The 20,190-nt window shown below is 38.0% G+C and overlaps 1 protein-coding gene and 1 pseudogene across 1 annotated transcript in view; both read left to right on the plus strand.

Moving 5' to 3' along the window:
• UBR5 (ubiquitin protein ligase E3 component n-recognin 5) overlaps positions 1-20,190 on the plus strand; it is a 141,078-nt gene that overhangs the window by 92,070 nt on the left and 28,818 nt on the right. Inside the window, exons 26-36 of the mRNA XM_059902338.1 lie at positions 1,389-1,486; positions 2,289-2,437; positions 2,931-3,022; positions 11,443-11,589; positions 11,687-11,805; positions 11,899-12,025; positions 12,112-12,241; positions 13,352-13,512; positions 13,633-13,872; positions 19,117-19,240; positions 19,877-19,988. Coding sequence (XP_059758321.1) covers positions 1,389-1,486; positions 2,289-2,437; positions 2,931-3,022; positions 11,443-11,589; positions 11,687-11,805; positions 11,899-12,025; positions 12,112-12,241; positions 13,352-13,512; positions 13,633-13,872; positions 19,117-19,240; positions 19,877-19,988 — 1,499 coding nt within the window. The remainder of the gene's footprint in view (positions 1-1,388; positions 1,487-2,288; positions 2,438-2,930; positions 3,023-11,442; positions 11,590-11,686; positions 11,806-11,898; positions 12,026-12,111; positions 12,242-13,351; positions 13,513-13,632; positions 13,873-19,116; positions 19,241-19,876; positions 19,989-20,190) is intronic.
• LOC132352075 (peptidyl-prolyl cis-trans isomerase D-like) lies at positions 16,022-16,625 on the plus strand (annotated as a pseudogene).

The raw sequence follows: 20,190 nt of genomic DNA on the forward strand, positions 1-20,190 counted from the left end.
GTTGTCCATTTTATTGGTGTGTAATCTTTCGTAGTAAATCTCTTATGATCCTTTATATTTGTTTGATGTTGGTTGTAACTTCTCTTTCAATTCTGATTTCATTTATTTGAGCTTTTTTCTTGGTTGAGTCTGGCTAAAGGGACACATAATTGTGTTTTGGAGTAAACAGAAGGGAGAAATGTGTATGCTACAGTAAGCAGCTTCATGAAAATGAAGTTTGAGTAGAACCATGAGAAATAGGGAGAAGAGGGAACAACAACATGGAGAAGTATGAATATTATGAGAAACAGTAATTCATCCAATTCAGAGTGGAGGATTAGAAGAGAACAACAGCCAGTGGATCTGAAAAAAATAGGTTAAAATCACTACTTCGGTCTCTGTTCTTTGGGCTTGAACCCTCTCAATAATGGCCTTTGTTAGATTGTAATAGTATCAAAATGGGATTTTAAGAATAGTAATGAGATGGTGGTATAAAAGAGATGAAAATAGGCAAGAGTAGAAACCAGAGTCAAGGCTATGTTTTATATGTCTGTCATAGCCTTTAATATGTGTGTTGTAATAAACTGAACTCTTGAGTTGTTGAAAATGGAAAAGAAAGATTAGATGCAGAAGTTTAAAAATTGCTTTAGAAGGAATACTTTGTGAAGAACCAAAATTTTTGTCTGAAGTTACTTGGGACAGTGATATTGTTGGGTGACATAGATAAATCAGGTAGAGAGCAGGTTTGCGGAGAAAGATGATTTGAGTTTTAGACACGTTGAATGTAAGATACCACTGGGAAATCCCAAGTAGGCTTATCAAGTAAACAAGTGTAGGTGTTGGAACCGTATTATTGTGAGAGAAGTGGTAGTTGCTATGGCGGAAGAGAGAGAGAGGCACAACTGGCTGAGGACTGACTTCTGGGAAATGCGAGGGGTCTAGGAGGAAATAGAAATTCAGTGAAGAATGTTTAAGTACATTTTAAAGAGGAAACTCGTAATAATAATAGCTAACACTTACTGAATACTTATTTTTTGCTAGGCACTGTGCTGAAACCTTTTAAGTAATAATTCATATAATCTTCCTCACAATTGTTTGAGAGAGAGCCTGTTACTATGCTCACATCTAGAAAGTATTAGTTTACTCCAGAGCCCTTGCTGGTCTATTCTTTAGTGTCACTAAAGCCAAGAAAGGAGAGCATGGTTTAGAGAGACAAAGGTTCCACGAAGTGGCTTTCTTAAGTGAGATAATATGAGGCCAGAAAATACCACCGATGGTTTTCTTTGAATGGTGAGACATTATTTACTAAGACAAAACTGTTTTTTGTTTCATCATGAACATATGTTTCTTTCATAATCAGGAAGGAAGATAATTGATAATATTTTTATATACAATTGTTCTCATTTTAGGGATGCAAGAGGTATGACCCCATTTATGTCAGCTGTAAGTGGCCGAGCTTATCCTGCTGCAATTACCATTTTAGAAACAGCCCAGAAAATTGCAAAAGGTAATTTATTTCAAGTTCTGAAAGGGTTGCTTATTTTTTAATTTGAATAGATTCTCTTCTATAATTATTCAAACCTAATTTCTGTATATGGAAATGATACTGATTAGAAACTATCAAGATAATTCTTTTGCTTATGTGTATGAAATTCATATGCTTATACTTTTTTCAAGCATATTGTACCTTCTAACTTTCCATCAAAAAGCAGCTGGTATAAATTTCCTTAAATTAAAAAAAAATTCCGTAATGGATTGTAATGATTAATCTTTTGAAAGTAAAGATGGATCACTGTTAGAACCTGTCCACGTGTTAATTCGTGTTAGTGATAAAATTTTATGGAAAGAACAGGCCAGAAGTCTTACTGTTCTTTCTGACTTGGATTTACTACCTAACAGAAAGCATTAAGGAATATCAGTTCCTGCCATCTAGCCTTTAAAAGATTTAGTAGTTAGCTTTTAAAAAATACTGGCTATGAATAAATTATGTGATTGTCTATAATTTGTTAAATAGAGCTAGAACTTGAATCTTAACTGCATAACATAGAGCTAATGACTCAGAAGGCTGATGTTTGGTGTACTTGTATTGTCCCCATATGTGGTTATGATATAATTACACTTTGCTTTACTTTGCACCAGAATTGACTGGATTTCCTTGCATTGTTGACTTTGTATGTCAATTTATTTTATTAATATATAGTAGTTTCTTATTTATACTGTGTAAATGTTAGAGCTTTTCCATTTGAGGAAAGGAGTAGATGGCTGTAAGTCTTTTCTTGATGTATGAACTATGTTTTTAATCTTTTTAGCTGAAGTGTCCTCAAGTGAAAAAGAGGAAGATGTATTTATGGGCATGGTTTGCCCATCAGGTACCAACCCTGATGACTCTCCTTTATATGTCTTATGTTGTAATGATACCTGCAGTTTTACATGGACTGGAGCAGAGCACATTAACCAGGTAAGTTATTTTATATTTCCCTATATTTATGCTATCTAGGTTTTCTTTTCTTCCCTTTGACCATCACTAGAGTTCTAGTTCTTAGCTTTGGAATTGCAAGTCTGGTATTTCCTTTTACTCTTGAGTTATAAAATTCTCCAAAGAAAATTAATTTGTATGTAATTCCTAAATAAATGAGGCAAAGGAGTTGACTGTTAACACCAGTTACGGGCTGTCATAAAAATTAGAAATCTTTGCTGGGTAGTATAATCTGATTCACAGCTGTTGATTTAGATTTTATAACTGTTATGCCTTTTTTGGATGATACAGATTATTTTTGCCCGTCTGGTAATATTTAATTCCCATTTGTGTACCCATCTGTGACTGTTTCCCAGAGCACATTAATTTTGCTCTGCTGTTGTTGTGATTGAATTGTTTTAGAAAATACCAGAAATAATTATTGTGATGAGATATACATATCATTCTTCTAAAAATTATATCCTTTTAATTTTAGGATATTTTTGAGTGTCGTACGTGTGGCTTGCTGGAGTCCCTCTGTTGTTGTACGGAATGTGCAAGGGTTTGTCATAAAGGTCATGATTGCAAGTGAGTGTGATTTTAGTTTTCTTTAATATTGTAAACTACTTAGATTCATATTGCCATATTAAAATAATCTGTACTGAGTCATGCTTTAATTGTTTCATAATTCAGAAAGCATGAGGTTTTCTCAGGTTGCCCACGTTAAGCCAATGTGTGTATTACAACGTAGTTTTTGATTTAAAGAGTACTTTGCAATGTTTGTTTGCTAGTTCTAAGTACTGCTCTTCACATAAAACTAGTCTAACATGCAAGAAATAATGTGATCATACATTGTGACTAGAATCAGTCTTTTAAGAAACATATATACAGAATGTTTTTGTCTGTGTTCTCCAGCCAAAGTCTCAGGCCCCCTGTAGTAGGGTCTATTAGCAGGAAATCACTGAAGGCATTAAGGGAATCATGGTTTGGCCTGTGCCTTGTTTACTTCTTAAACTAAATGTAATAACCTTCATCCAGCAACAGAGTTGCTATGGCTAGTTTCTTAGTTTTCACAGACCTAAGAAGCAATAAAATTACCCCAGCACTAACATTTGCAGTGCCTCAGAGTCCCAGCAGGGACATCAGCTATAGCTGTGCTACAGGTGTGTAGATGTAATAAATAGTTAATAGAGAATTGGTTTGTAAAAATCATCTATTGTGCTTTATTTATTTTCTTTTTAACATCTTTATTGGAGTATAATTGCTTTACAATGGTGTGTTAGTTTCTGCTTTATAACGAAGTGATGAATCACCTATACATATACATATATCCCCATATCTCCTCCCTCTTGCGTCTCCCTCCCAACCCTCCCTATCCCACCCCTCTAGGTGGTCACAGAGCACTGAGCTGATCTCCCTTTGCTATGCGGCTGCTTCCCACTAGCTGTCTGTTTTACATTTGGTAGTATATATAAGTCCACGCCACTCTCTCACTTCGTCCCAACTTACTCTTCACCCTCCCCGTGTCCTCAAGTCCATTCTCTACATCTGTGTCTTTATTCCTGTCCTAACCCTAGGTTCTTCAGAACCTTTTCTTTTTTTCTTTAGATTCCATATATATGTGTTAGCATACGGTATTTGTTTTTCTCTTTCTGCCTTACTTCACTCTGTATGACAGACTCTAGGTCCATCCACCTCACTACAAATAACTCAACTTCGTTTCTTTTTCTGGCTGAGTAATATTCCATTGTATATATGTGCCACATCTTCTTTATCCATTCATCTGTCGATGGACACTTAAGTTGCTTCCATGTCTTGGCTATTGTAAATAGAGCTGCAATGAACATTGTGGTACATGACTCTTTGAATTATGGTTTTCTCAGGGTGTATGCCCAGTAGTGGGATTGCTGGGTCGTATGGTAGTTCTATTTTTAGTTTTTTAAGGAACCTCCATACTGTTCTCCATAGCGGCTGTATCAGTTTACATTCCCACCAGCAGTGCAAGAGGGTTCCCTTTTCTCTACACCCTCTTCAGAATTTATTGTTTGTAGATTTTTTGATGATGGCCATTCTGACTGGTGTGAGGTATACCTCATTGTAGTTTTGATTTGCATTTCTCTGATGATTAGTGATGTTGAGCAACCTTTCATGTGTTTGTTGGCAATCTGTATATCTTCTTTGGAGAAATGTCTATTTAGGTCTTCTGCCCATTTTTGGATTGGGTTGTTTGTGTTTTTGATATTGAGCTGCATGAGCTGCTTGTAAATTTTGGAGATTAATCCTTTATCAGTTGCTTCACTTGCAAATATTTTCTCCCATTCTGCGGGTTGTCTTTTCGTCTTGTTCATGGTTTCGTTTGTTGTGCAAAAGCTTTGAAGTTTCTTTAGGTCCCATTTGTTTATTTTTGTTTCTATTTCCTTTTCTCCAGGAGGTGGGTCAAAAAGGATCTTGCTGTGATTTATGTCATAGAGTGTTCTGCCTATGTTTTCCTCTAAGAATTTTATAGTGTCTGGCCTGACATTTAGGTCTTTAATCCATTTTGAGTTTATTTTTGTGTATGGTGTTAGGGAGTGTTCTAATTTCATTCTTTTACATGTAGCTGTCCAGTTTTCCCAGCACCACTTATTGAAGAGGCTGTCTTTTCTCCACTGTATATTCTTGCCTCCTTCATCAAAGATAAGGTGACCATATGTGCGTGGGTTTATCTCTGGGCTTTCTGTCCTGTTCCATTGATCTATATTTCTGTTTTGGTGCCAGTCCCATACTGTCTTGATTACTGTAGCTTTGTAGTATAGTCTGAAGTCAGGGAGCCTGATTCCTCCAGCTCCGTTTTTCTTTCTCAAGATTGTGTTGGCTATATATGGGGTCTTTTGTGTTTCCATAAAAATTAAATTTTTTGTTCTAGTTCTGTGAAAAATGCCATTGGTAGTCTGATAGGGATTGCATTGAATCTGTAGATTGCTTTGGGTAGTGTAGTCATTTTCACAGTGTTGATTCTTCCAATCCAAGAACGTGGTATATCTCTCCATCTGTTTGTATTATCTTTAATTTCTTTCATCAGTGTCTTAGTAGTTTTCTGCATACAGGTCTTTTGTCTCCTTAGGTAGCTTTAATCCTAGGTATTTTATTCTTTTTGTTGCACTGGTAAATGGGAGTGTTTCCTTAATTTCTCTTTCAGATTTTTCATCATTAGTGTAAAGGAATGCAAGAGATTTCTGTGCATAAATTTTGTATCCTGCTACTTTACCAGATTCATTGATTAGCTCTAGTAGCTTTCTGGTAGCACCTTTAGGGTTCCTTTAGGGTTCTCTGTGTATAGTATCATGTCATTGCAGACAGTGACAGTTTTACTTCTTCTTTTCCGATTTGGATTCCTTTTATTTCTTTTTCTTCTCTGATTGCTGTGGCTAAAACTTCCAAAACTATGTTGAATAAGAGTGGTGAGAGTGGACAACCTTGTCTTGTTCGTGATCTTAGAGGATACGGTTTCAGTTTTTCACCATTGAGAACGATGTTGGCTGTGGGTTTGTCATATATGGCCTTTATTATGTTGAGGTAAGTTCCCTCTATGCCTACTTTCTGGGTGGGTTTTATCATAAATGAGTGTTGAATTTTGTCGAAAGCTTTTTCTGCATCTATTGAAATGATCATATGGTTTTGTTTTGTTTTTTTAAAAAATTAATTAATTTATTTTTATTTTTGGCTGTGTTGGGTCTTCGTTTGTGAGAGGCCTTTCTCTAGTTGCGGCAAGCGGGGCCCACTCTTCATCGCGGTGCACGGGCCTCTCACTATCGCAGCCTCTCTTGTTGCGGAGCACAGGCTCCAGACGCGCAGGCTCAGTGGTTGTGGCTCATGGGCCTAGTTGCTCTGCGGCATGTGGGATCTTCCCAGACCAGGGCTCGAACCCGTGTCCCCTGCATTGGCAGGCAGCTTCTCAACCACTGCGCCACCAGGGAAGCCCAGATCATACGGTTTTTATTCTTCAATTTGTTAATATGTTTTATCACATTGACTGGTTTGCGTATAGTGAAGAATCCTTACATTCGTGGGATAAACCCCACTTGATCATGGCATGTGATCCTTTTAATGGATTCTGTTTGCTAGTATTTTGTTGAGGATTTTTGCATCTATGTTCATCAGTGATATTGGCCTGTAGTTTTCTTTCTTTGTGGCATCTTTGTCTGGTTTTGGTATCAGGGTGATGGTAGCCTCGTAGAATGAGTTGGGGAGTATTCCTCCCTCTGCTGTGTTTTGGAAGATTTTGAAAGGACAGGTGTTAGCTCTTCTCTAAATGTTTGGTAGAATTCGCCTGTGAAGCCATCTGGTCCTGGGCTTTTGTTTGTTGGAAGATTTTTAATCACAGTTTCAATTTCAGTGCTTGTGATTGGTCTGTTTATATTTTCTATTTCTTCTTGGTTCAGTCTCTGAAAAGGTTGTGCTTTTCTAAGAATATGTTCGTTTCTTTGAGGTTGTCCATTTTATTGGCATAGAGTTGCTTGTAGTAGTCTCTCGTGATCCTTTATATTTCTGCAGTGTCAGTTTTTACTTCTCCTTTTTCATTTCTAATTCTATTGATTTGAGTCTTCTCCCGTTTTTTCATGATGAGTCTGGCTAATGGTTTATCAATTTTATCTTCTCAAAGAACCAGCTTTTAGTTTTATTGATCTTTGCTATTGTTTCCTTCATTTATTTCTGATCTGATCTTTAGGATTTCTTTCCTTCTGCTAACTTCGGGGTTTTTTTTTTGTTGTTGTTCTTCTTTCTCTAATTGCTTTAGGTGTAAGGTTAGGTTGTTTATTTGAGATGTTTCTTGTTTCTTGAGGTAGGATTGTATTGCTATAAACGTCCCTCTTAGAACTGCTTTTGCTGCATCCCATAGTTTTTAGGTCGTTGTGTTTTCATTGTCAGTTTTTTCTAGGTATTTTTTGATTTCCTCTTTGATTTCTTCAATGATCTCTTGGTTGTTAAGTAGTGTATTGTTTAGCCTCCATGTGTTTTTATTTTTTACAGATTTTTTCCTGTAATTGATACCTAGTCTCATAGCGTTGTGGTTGGAAAAGATACTTGATACGATTTCACTTTTCATAAATTTACCAAGGCTTGATTTGTGACCCAAGATATGATCTATCCTGGAGAATGTTCCATGAGCACTTGAGAAGAAAGTGTATTCTGTTGTTTTTGGATGGAATGTCCTATAAATATCAGTTAAGTCCATCTTGTTTAATGTATCATTTAAAGCTTGTGTTTCCTTATTTATTTTCATTTTGGATGATCTGTCCATTGGTGAAAGTGGGGTGTTAGTCCCCTACTAGGACTGTGTTACTGTCGATTTCCCCTTTTATGGCTGTTAGCATTTGCCTTGTGTATTGAGGTGCTCCTATGTTGGGTGCATAAATATTTACAATCGTTACATCTTTCTTGCATTGATCCCTTGATCATTATGTAGTGTCCTTCTTTGTCTCTTGTAATAGTCTGTATTTTAAAGTCAATTTTGTATGATATGAGAATTGCTACTCCAGCTTTCTTTTGATTTCCATTTGCAAGGAATATCTTTTTCCATCCCCTCACTTTCAGTCTGTATGTGTCCCTGGGTCTGAAGTGGGTCTCTCGTAGACATATACGGGTCTTGTTTTTGTATCCATTCATCCAGTCTGTGTCTTTTGGTTGGAGCATTTAATCCATTTACATTTAAGGTAGTTATCAATATGTATGTTCCTATTCCTATTTTCTTAAATATTTTGGGTTTGTTATTGTAGGTGTTTTCCTTCTCTCGTGTTTCCTGCCTAGAGAAGTTCCTTTAGCATTTGTTGTAAAGCTGGTTTGGTGGTGCTGAGTTCTCTTAGCTTTTGCTCATCTGTAAAGGTTTTAATTTCTCTGTCAGATCTGAATGAGATCTTTGCTGGGTAGAGTAATCTTGGTTGTAGATTTTTCCCTTTCGTCACTTTATATATGTCCTGCCATTCCCTTCTGGCTTGCAGAGTTTCTGCTGAAAGATCAGCTGTTAACCTTACAGGATTTACCCTTGTATGTTATTTGTTGCTTTTCCCTTGCTGCTTTTAACATTTTTTCCTTGTATTTAATTTTTGATGGCTTGATTAATATGTGTCTTGGCGTGTTTCTCTTTGGATTTTTCCTGTATGGGACTCTCTGCGCTTCCTGGACTTGATTGACTATTTCCTTTCCCATATTAGGGAGGTTTTCAAGTGTAATCTCTTCAAATATTTTCTCAGTCCCTTTCTTTTCTCTTCTTCTGGGACCCCTATAATTCAAATGTTGGTGTGTTTAATGTCCCAGGGGTCTCTGAGACTGTCCTCAAATCTTTTCATTCTTTTTTCTTTATTCTGCTCTGCAGTAGTTATTTCCACTATTTTATCTTGCAGGTCACTTATCCGTTTTTCTGCCTCAGTTATTCTACTATTGATTCATTCTAGAGAATTTTTAATTTCATTTATTGTGTTGTTCATCATTGTTTGTTTGCTCTTTAGGTCTTCTAGGTTCTTGTTAAACGTTTCTTGTATTTTCTCCATTCTATTTCCAAGATTTCGGATCATCTTTACTATCATTACTGTGAATTCTTTTTCAGGTAGACTGCCTATTTCCTCTTCATTTGTTTGGTCTGGTGGGTTTTTACCTTGCTCCTTCATCTGCTGTGTGTTTCTCTGTCTTCTCATTTTGCTTAACTTACTGTGTTTGGGGTCTCCTTTTCACAGGCTACAGGTTCGTAGTTCCCATTGTTTTTGTTGTAGGCCCCCAGTGGCTAAGGTTGGTTCAGTGGGTTGTGTAGGCTTCCTGGTCGAGGGGACTCATGCCTGTGTTCTGGAGGATGAGGCTGGATCTTATCTTTCTGGTGTGCAGGACTGCGTCCGGTGGTGTGTTTTTTAGGGTGTCTGTGACCTTATTATTATTTTAGGCAGCCTCTCTGCTAATGGGTGGGGTTGTGTTCCTGTCTTGCTAGTTGTTTGGCATAGGGTGTCCAGCACTGTGGCTTGCTGGTCGTTGAGTGGATGAGTGGAGCTGGGTCTTAGTGTTGAGATGGCGATCTGTGGGAGAGCTTTTGCCATTTGATATTATGTTGAGCCGGGAGGTCTCTGGTGGAACTCGGCTCTCCCACCTCAGAGGCACAGGCCTGACACCTGGCTGGAGCACGAAGACCCTATCAGCCCCACGGCTCAGAGGAAAAGGGAGAAAAAAAGAAAGAAAGAAAAAAATTAAGTTATTAAAATAAAAATTTTTTTAATTAATAAAAAGAAAAAAATTAAAAAGTAATTAAAAAAAAAAAAGAAAGAAAGAAGAGAGCAACCAAACCAAATACCAAATCCGCCAAGGATAACAAGTGCTAAAAACTATACTAAAAAAAAACCAAAAATGGACAGAACCCTAGGACAAATGGTAAAAGCAACGCTATACAGACAAAATCACACAAAGGTGCATACACATACACACTCACAAAAAGAGAAAAAGGGAAAAAAATATATATATCGTTGCTTCCAAAGTCCACTGCCTCAATTTGGGATGATTCGTTGTCTATTCAGGTATTCCAGAGATGCAGGTACATCAAGTTGATTGTGGAGATTTAATCCGCTGCTCTGGAGGCTGCTGGGAGAGATTTCCCTTTCTCTTCTTTTTTCACACAGTTCCTGGGGTTCAGCTTTGGATTTGGCCCCACCTCTGCGTGTAGGTAGCCTGAGGGCGTCTGTTCTTCGCTCAGACAGGACGGGGTTAAAGGAACAGCTGATTGGGGGCTGTGGCTCACTCAGTCCGGGGGGAGGGAGGGGTACGGAGTGCGGGGCGAGCCTGCAGCGGCAGAGGCCGGGGTGACATTGTAACAGCCTGAGGTGCGCCGTGTGTTCTCCTGGGGAAGTTGTCCCTGGATCACGGGACCCTGGCCGTGGCGGGCTGCACAGGCTCCCGGGAGGGGAGGTGTGGATAGTGACCTGGGCTTGCACACAGGCTTCTTGGTGGCTGCAGGCAGCAGCCTTTGCGTCTCATGCCCGTCTCTGGTGTCCGCGCTGATAGCTGCAGTTCGCGCCCTTCTCTGAAGCTTGTTTAGGCGGTGCTCTGAATCCCGTCTCCTCGCGCACCACGAAACAATGGTCTCTTGCCTCTTACGCAGTTCCAGCCTTTTTCCTGGACTCCCTCCCGGCTAGCTGTGGTGCACTAGCCCCCTTCAGGCTGTGGTCACGCTGCCAACCCCAGTCCTCTCCCTGGGATCTGACCTCCGAAGCCCGAGCCTCAGCTCCCAGCCCCCGCCCACCCTGGCGGGTGAGCAGAGAAGCCTCTCGGGCTGGTGAGTGCTGGGCGGCACCGATCCTCTGTGCGGGAATCTCTCCGCTTTGCCGTCTGCTCCGCTGTTGCTGCGCTCTCCTCCGTGGCTCCGAAGCTTCCCCCCTCCTCCACCTGCAGTTTCCGCCCGCGAAGGGGCTTCCTGGTGTGTGGAAACCTCTCCTCCTTCACGGCTCCCTCCCACTGGTGCAGGTCCTGTCCCTATTCTTTTGTCTCTGTTTTTCCTTTTCCCTTTTGCCCTACCCAGGTACATGGGGAGTTTCTTGCCTTTTGGGAGGTCTGAGGTCTTCTGCCAACGTTCAGGAGGTGTTCTTTAGGAGTTGTTCCACATGTAGATGTATTTCTGATGTATTTGTGGGGAGGAAGGTGATCTCCACGTTGTACTCCTCCGCCATCTTGAATTTTGAATAATAAGTTTGTCTTCCTTGTTTTAAATATCTAAAAGTGAGAATCACCTTACTTACTGAATGCTTATTACTAGGTGCACTCACCGTGCTAGATGCTACAATGGTGTTTGACAAGACAGTTAAGATACCTCTTCTCATGTGTTGCTTTACAGACTTTACACCACTAAAGTAATCCTTCTTGTTGCATTAACAGTTACACTTTGCATTTAAAAGTTAACAAGGGTTCTGTTGAGTTTTAATGAGTTATGCCTCTGTATATAGACCTTTGTATTTTTTTAAAAATTTCTGTTTTTGTACTTGTGTATGAATTCTTTCTAGACTCAAACGGACTTCACCAACAGCCTATTGTGATTGCTGGGAGAAATGTAAATGTAAAACTCTAATTGCTGGACAGAAATCTGCTCGGCTTGATCTACTTTATCGCCTGCTCACTGCTACTAATTTGGTCACTCTGCCAAATAGCAGGCAAGTAGTGGGATTTTTAGGACATAAATAGAGTTGCAAAAGCACAGCATAGGTAAGTAGCCTCTCCCCCTCCTCATAACAATGTGCTGTTTTGCAGGGGAGAGCACCTCTTACTCTTTTTAGTGCAGACAGTTGCGAGGCAGACAGTAGAGCATTGCCAGTACAGACCTCCTCGAATCAGGGAGGATCGTAACCGAAAAACAGCCAATCCTGAAGGTGAATTAATTTGACAGTTATGACATATAGGAAAAGCAGTATGTTTATTTCTGCCTTACCCACTATTTCTTTTCTTTTTCTTTTTCTTTTTAGATTCAGATATGCCTGATCATGATTTAGAACCCCCAAGATTTGCCCAGCTTGCCTTGGAGCGTGTTCTACAGGACTGGAATGCTTTGAAATCTATGATTATGTTTGGGTCACAGGAGAATAAAGACCCGTATGTATTCATTAAAATTTTTTTAGAGTTATTTATTTCCCACGTTAGTGTAGGCGATTACAGTGCATTCTTTCTTTTCCCTCAAGTCTCAGTGCCAGCAGCAGGATAGGCCATCTTTTGCCAGAAGAGCAAGTATACCTCAATCAGCAAAGTGGCACAATTCGGTTGGACTGTTTCACTCACTGCCTTATAGTCAAGTGTACAGCAGATATTTTGGTAAGTCCTTTGAATAGTTATTTACAAGCACATGAAAAGGATGTTTTTTATGTAGTTTCCCATAATTTTACTAATCCAAGCTCCCAAGTACCAATAAGCTCTAATTAAATAGTACATTAAGGGGAATGGAATTTTGGGGGTGATTTAAATTTCTCATTTTAGATCAATCAATGAAAGCTCCTTCTTTCATTCTAAATAAAATCCTAGAGTGTATTAAAAATACAACAGTATAAAAATGTATGAAGCAGTGTTCAAAATTAATAGTAACTCAGTGCGAATTTTTTTTAAATATCTCTTTTTGCTGTGAAATTAGAAAAGAATGTAAACTATAAAACCCAGTGCTGATGAGACTTGGACACTGATGAGGTGGCATTGCATTTGGTACTCCTTTGGAAAACAACTTGTCAGTGTCAAGAGCCATAAAACTAACATTGCCCTCAGAAGTTTTCATAAAGAAATAATCTACAATATGAGAAAGAAAAAAATTGTCACAGAATAATGCAAAATTGAAAAACAGAAACACTTATGGATCCAATAATAGAGGACTGTTGACTCAAGTCAACCACTTACTGAAATGTAATGCAGTGATTTAAAAATAAAGGTTATTTTAAGTAACATTTAAAAAACAACAGGGAAAACAACGTGGAATTGGGTGTTCTCTGTAATTAGTAACTTTATGATACACCATGTGTAGAAATGCGACTAGAAAGTAATGGTTAAGTGAGAGGGATGGGATTATGAATATATTAATATAAATATTTGAGTCTACTCTGATGTTTTGGTAAGTACCCTGTACTGAGTGAAATATATTCTTTCTCTGATTTGATATATTAGGTATTGTTCTGCTAAGTAGTAATTGATACTCATAGGAGTTTGAGACTAAAAAACAAGAGATCAGACATTTGAGAACCACTGTAGGTTAAGCGTAGTCATGGTGGGCATGTGGCATAAATTAATCACTGACATTGTAATTGTTTTGGTTAAATATATTTTGATGTTTTTGTTATGAAATGTTAATATCGAAAAAGTGTTAGAACTTTTTCCTTTATGAATGTCTAAACATCTTACGAGATGTCCCAACATTAATAGAGTGGATTACTATTTTTAAAGCTTTTAGATACTCTACTAGGTACACTAGTGAAAGAACTCCAAAACAAGTACACACCGGGACGTAGAGAAGAAGCTATTGCTGTGACAATGAGGTTTTTGCGATCGGTTGCAAGAGTTTTTGTCATTCTTAGTGTGGAAATGGCTTCATCTAAAAAGAAAAAGTAAGGCATTCTTTTTTATTTTGGCTTCTATATAATTTTGCTCACATTTTTTTGTGATAGTGATAAAATTTTGTATATGAAAGGATTCAGAAGATTCCTGTATTTCCCTTTTTGCTCTAGCAACTTTATTCCACAACCAATTGGAAAATGTAAGCGTGTATTCCAAGCACTGTTACCTTACGCAGTAGAAGAATTGTGCAATGTAGCAGAGTCACTGATTGTTCCTGTCAGAATGGGTATTGCTCGTCCAACTGCACCTTTTACTCTGGCAAGTACCAGCATAGATGCCATGCAGGGCAGCGAGGAATTATTTTCAGTGGAACCACTGCCACCACGACCATCATCTGATCAGTCTAGCAGGTAAATTTCTGTCTGGTAACAGATTCTGATTAATTCTTTCTCTGGAAATGTCACAAATGTTACTAAAACCTTTGCATAAGCACTCAGGTCCTGTACAGGATCATTTGTGTAACAAATAGTAAAGATTTTACTTAGTTTGGAACATGTGAAAAGCACTTTAAAAACTACATGTGTCTACACATCTAAAGTAATAGATCTATAGTTGTGGGGTTTTTGTTTGTTTGTTTGGAAAAGCACTATTTTTTTTATGCCAGTAAAGTAATCTGGTAAGAAAGTTTACTTTAGACTTCTGTACTTCATTACTTTCTGGTTTTTCTTACCTTTAAATATAGCCTGCTATAAGGCCAAGTTGAAGAATGGAAAGCCTTGTTAACTTGCTCTGTGTCCAAAGCCTTGGATTAGGGGGCAGCTTGTTATTATATAATCTAAATAACAACCAGAATGGTGGCATTTAAAAATATTCTCTACAACCATATTATATAGGATAAGGCTAAAACAATTCAATAATAAAAATGTTTCTAGTTATAAGATTACATATTCTTAAATCTCATTTTTCCGTTTGTTTGATAGTTTCCCTAACTAGGCTCTAAGTTTGCTGAGTCAGAATGCTTAGAAACTAAAATGTTCTGGTGTCTTTTATCACAGTGCTTCTCAAATTTTAATATGCATGCAAATCACTTGGGTATCTTACTAAAATGCAGAGGCTGATTCTGGAGGTCTGCGTGGGGCCTGAGATTCTGTATTTCTTAGGAACCTTCAGGTAGGACAGTGCCAATACTTCTGCTTTAGGGGCCACACTTCTGAGTTGCAAGGTTTTAGAGATCTTTCGCAAATACTTGTTTATTTTATTTGGTTTTCTCAAGTCTGATTTTGTTACTGTGTGCATGTGCTACTAGTGTTTTAATAAGGATCTTTTGGAGCTGAAGACCCTTATTCCTCTTTTCTGGAAAACAACTGTGTGTTAATAAAGCCCTTCTTTAGTATTTGGGCCAGTTCCCAAGACTTGTTCTTTGGTTTTCATCTGTGTTGTTGTTGAGTGTCTGCTCTCTCTCATTATTCTCATTATTACTCCATATGATGCCAGTATGTATCCCAACTTTGCCTTTATTGTCTGGTCTCCTAGGACACCCTGGAATCTAAAGTCCAGGTTTGTCTATAGAAGTTTTCCAATGGTACCCTTGTCACTGATATACTTCCAGGATTTGCTGAAAACTGTAGTAAATCAAGCTGTATGTTTTCAGACTTGCCGAACATGTCTCATTATGCAGTGGTTCTGCGAGCAGAACCTCTGTGTGTTCATGTGACGCTTCTGATCCTGAGGCCCTGTGACGAGCCCCCCATTTACTTATGTGGTATCACCTGGTGAATTCTTTGTACCCTTCCCTTGGTTTTGTTCCAGAACATAAAAATTTTTATCTGTTGAACAGATTTTGGGATCATCTCATCTATAAACAATGCCCATAGCCTGTTCCTACTGTTTTCAAGATTTTTTGTCAGCTTGCCCTGCTTTTTAGTCGTTTTATTAAAATATTGTGCACTCTTAAACTTTCCTCTTCATTCTTCTTGGTTGGTTCTTTGGCCGATCTCTGATGTCTTCCCAGAAGGTCTCATATGATAATCAAGAGGTAATAGTGCTAATGTTTTCTACAACTGTTGATATAATATAGAAGTCCTTCATTGTAATAAAGTACAATCACTCCTCATAAGAGTGTATTTTGACCAGTGTTCCAAGAATGTATTAAAAAGTACACACTTGACCAGTCTCTGGGATTTCCCGTATCTTGGATGGTAGATGGTGTATATCAGCGGTCCCCAACCTTTCTGGCACCAGGCACCGGTTTCGTGGAAGACAGTTTTTCTACGGACCGGTAGTGGGGGGTTGGGGGGGATGGTTCAGGCGGTAATTCGAGCAGCAGTGGGGAGCCCCAGATGAAGCTTTGCTTACTCCCTGCTCCTCTCCTGCTGTTCGGGCCCGGTTCCTAAAGGGCCGCACGGACCAAGAGCGGTGCTCGGCCCAGGGGTTGGGGACCGCTGGTGTATATCACTCCATTGAGTGTAAAGTCTTGAGTTGAATAGCTTTGCTTTTTTATGTTGCTTCCCTCCACCTCTTTAAAACTCTTCTGTCCTTATTAATTAATCTGTTTCTACTCTACCTGCCAAATGGTGCGTTATTGCAGAATGTGGAGAACTGAAGGGAGGGGATGATTGGAGAATATTCCCAAAGGATGGATCTGGTGACAGTCATCCAGACTTCCCCGAGGATGCAGACATAGATTTAAAAGATGTAGATAAAATTTTATTAATTAATGGAAGACTTAAAAAACATTGGAAATACTTTCTTCAAATCCCAGAACTGGGAGATGGCCATTAAAAAATACACAAAAGTTTTAAGGTATGTGGAAGGCTCGAAGGCTGCTACTGAGAACACAAGTAGAGCAAAGCTGCAGCCTGTCGCTTTGAGCTGTGTGCTGAATATCGGCGCTTGCAAACTGAAGATGTCCGATTGGCAGGGAGCAGTCGACAGTTGTTTGGAGGCCCTTGAAATAGATCCAGCAAATACCAAAGCACTGTACAGTAGAGCCCAAGGATGGAAAGGACTAAAAGAAATATGATCAAGCATTGGCTGATCTTAAGAAAGCTCAGGAGATAGCACCAGAGGATAAAGCTATCCAGGCAGAATTTGCTGAAAGTCAAAAGATAAAGGCGCACAGAAAGATAAAGAGAAGGCAGCTTATGCAAAAATGTTTGCTTAATAAGGAATTCAGTTTTGCTTAAATATGCATTGATTATATAAAGCAAATAAGACAATTTAAGGGTTTTGTCTATTATGTATGATCCCTAATGTGTTCTACCCTTGTTTACAGTCTAGGAATGTGGGTAGGGATTCACTCTTAATAGACCAGTGTTACAAAATATGGTGACGTTGATTTCGTTTTAAATGGCTCTCTGCATTACTCACAAAGGATAATGGTGTCCAGTGTATTTTAAACTCCTAGACACATCTTGTTTTAATAAACAGATGAAAACTTAAAAAAAAAAAAGAAAAAGAGAACCACATCTCATAATAACAGCGGTTACTGAAATTTTAGTATGAACTCGAGGAACTTTCTTAAGCATCATATACGTATTTAATCTAAAATCTGTTTTTAATTTTCCCAATAACTAATAGATACCCACTATCATCCTAATTTTAGAAGTGAGGAAACTGAGGCTCAGAGCAGTTAGATAATTTGTTCAAGGTCACACAGCTGTTAAAGTTTAGAGATATTTGGAGGTAATTCTAGATAGATATTTTCCTTTTTCCTATATCCCTGTATATTAGATGGCAGAGTAGAGAGAGAAATTGCTGCTTTGTGCTTACTGATAGTGTTGATGCATTGGATTAACCAACACCGAAGCCCACCCTACTTCATAGCACGAATTGCAGTCCTAAACTCTCACGGGTGCCGCCTTGTAATCAGAAGTTGTCTGAAGAGACTTTTTCCTGTCCCCATCTAGCCATGGCTGATGTAGGTAAATCTCTTGAAACCTGTTGCTCTTTCTTGATTTATATTTGGCTTTATGTATGTGAGGGGGGACAAAGGAGGGGATTTCTATGACGAAACTTCTACTTTGCTTAGACCCCAGACCTTTTCCTGTGAAATCTATGGCTCCTGAAACTCTAGCCTAAGAGACATCAGCAGATACCTCTGGTGTAAATGGTGGCACCATTATCACTAGGATAGTTGTGCTTTGTTTTTGTTTAAATATTTTATTTAGTATTTTTAGGTGTTCTGTAGCAAGAGGGATTTCTCTGCACAATCTGGCAAACTGCTGGGAATAGGAGTCCCCAAAACTTGAAAGTATTTTAACAACTTCTGTTAGGACTGGATTTCAGGACTGTGGTGCTTCATTGTGCCAGGAAGTGGGGAAGAAATTAAATCATGGTGTGAAGAAAACTGAAGCTCATTTCTAAATGGGGAGTTACAATATGTTCTGTGTATTGGCGGTATCCTACCTACTAAGTTCATAACTTCTTAAAGTAACTGCTTTGAGAATACTGTTGGTCTTGTGGATGTTTGTTCCAGGCTGTTTTTTTAAAGAAGAAATACTCATTGACTGTGGCTTGACATAATGTTAACTTTTATTTTTTAATATTGAAAATGTTGAAATCTTAGTGCTTGGAAATATCCTTATCTATTTATATTTTCCCTTTTTCAAAAATATTAATATATAATATTAGTTTTGGGTATACAACACAGTGCTTTGATATATTTATACTTTATAAAGTGATCACTGAATTAAGACCAGTTACCATGTGTTATCTCTTCAGATTTTCTTTTAGCCTCTTCAATCCACTGTCTGAATTACCAGTTACTTAAATTTCTAGTATTAAACAGCAAATTTCTGTTTATTTGAAAGCAGAGTGTCTAAGTTGACTTTTCACGTGTAACTGGTTTGATTTTCATTTCTCAGAGCCGCTGAGGTGAGGAAAGAACACTATCAGTGTAAACACTTAAAGGTCCTTTCATCTCTTTTAGACTGTGTTTCTTAATCTGTAAATAAAGTATAATAGTTAGGTCACAGGGTTATTAAACAACCATCTTCTGATCTCTGACCTGCATTTTAAACTGCATTCTCTGGTTCTCCTCTTTTATAACGGAGGCATCTGTCCATTCTTGGCTGTTTCCAAGTCACATTTTTAAGAAAGTGAAATTTTGCCACCAGTCATCTTTTGTTATGATTCTATTTTAAAATCATACTTTTTGAACTTACTTTTTCCCCAATACTCATCAGCAGGTCAGTGGTTAATAAGCTGATTGATGCAAAGTAGGTCATGTCAGTCAAGTCTTTTAAAAAGAGTAGGTCACAGCACACTTTCATTAGTGGATGAATGCTGCTTTCAGAGCCTTTGGAAGTTGAAAAGTTTAGCACTGGAAAAGGAAAAATTTTCCCCGTAGAAATACTTCAGTGGGAAGGACTCATAAAAGTATGTGCATTAACACAGATTTGAAATGCCTTACTAAAAAAAGTAAAAACAATTCTGAGATTTATAAGTTAAATCTCTGGTAAAATGATTTCTTTGGGGTTCATATTATCTGATATACCATAGATTAATTATTGTCGGTTTCCAAGAAATTTTAGGTCAGATTTAAAATAGCATCCTAGCAAGTGAATCACGTTGAATAACACTGAGAAGCATAAACGTCTGAGCTGTGTATCAGAGGTGTGGCAGCAGTGTGCTCATAACCTGATTCCTTACAGCTCCAGTCAATCTCAGTCATCCTACATCATCCGGAATCCACAGCAGAGGCGCATCAGCCAGTCACAGCCTGTTCGGGGCAGAGATGAAGAACAGGATGATATTGTTTCAGCAGATGTGGAAGAGGTGGTTTTAATTGTTTTAACTGTGGTAGATGAGAGGCTTTTATTTGGGAGGGAAGGGGAAAGTAGTCACAAGAAGTTTATTAATAATAGCTTAACTACTATTGATAATAATAGCTTACATGTTATATGCTTCCACCTTTTAGACTTTTGTTATATGTTCTCATTTGTGGTTATACATCTTAAAATATGTTAGTAATCCTTGATTTACTGGATAATAAAAAATTAGAAACATAAACCTGTTCTACTTAAGGGTTCATAGAAAAGATATTCTCAATGTTAAAAAAGGTTTTAGTAGTTTTGTGCAATGTATTCGAAGGTAGACAGGGTACTGCATATTTATTATATAAATTTTATAATTGCAGAAGTTTAAAAAAACATATACTCCCAATACAATTTTTATACTTATAATTTTAAGGTTCTGTGTATGGACAGTAATCATAAACTTTGGGATATGTGGGCATAATTTTTGATACCAAAGTATCACTAGCAACTGAAAATTTTGAAAACTGCTTAGTGTTACAATTCCCTATAGTTAGGGATCTTTGTATTTTAGTTTACTGAATGCCGTGGAGAAGTACTGGTAGAGATGTGGGTTTATTATGTACTTTGATGGTCTACAAATAAGATCTGGATTTAGGTTGAGGTGGTGGAGGGTGTGGCTGGAGAAGAGGATCATCATGATGAACAGGAAGAACATGGGGAAGAAAATGCTGAGGCAGAGGGACAACACGATGAGCATGATGAAGACGGTATGCAGGTTATTTGAGAAATCATTCAGTATGAGAAAGTCGGGTACTTTTAAGAGATATTAATAGAAAAGTGTATTTGATGTGTAGTGAAATGTTCATATTTATGCCAGGGGATTCTGTAGTATCAGAATTTGAGGAGGTAGCTATATACATATGTAGACATAAATATATATACTTTTATATATTTACATGTAGAAAATAA

The sequence above is a fragment of the Balaenoptera ricei genome, chromosome 17 (assembly GCF_028023285.1).
Source record: "Balaenoptera ricei isolate mBalRic1 chromosome 17, mBalRic1.hap2, whole genome shotgun sequence".
NCBI lineage: Eukaryota > Metazoa > Chordata > Mammalia > Artiodactyla > Balaenopteridae > Balaenoptera > Balaenoptera ricei.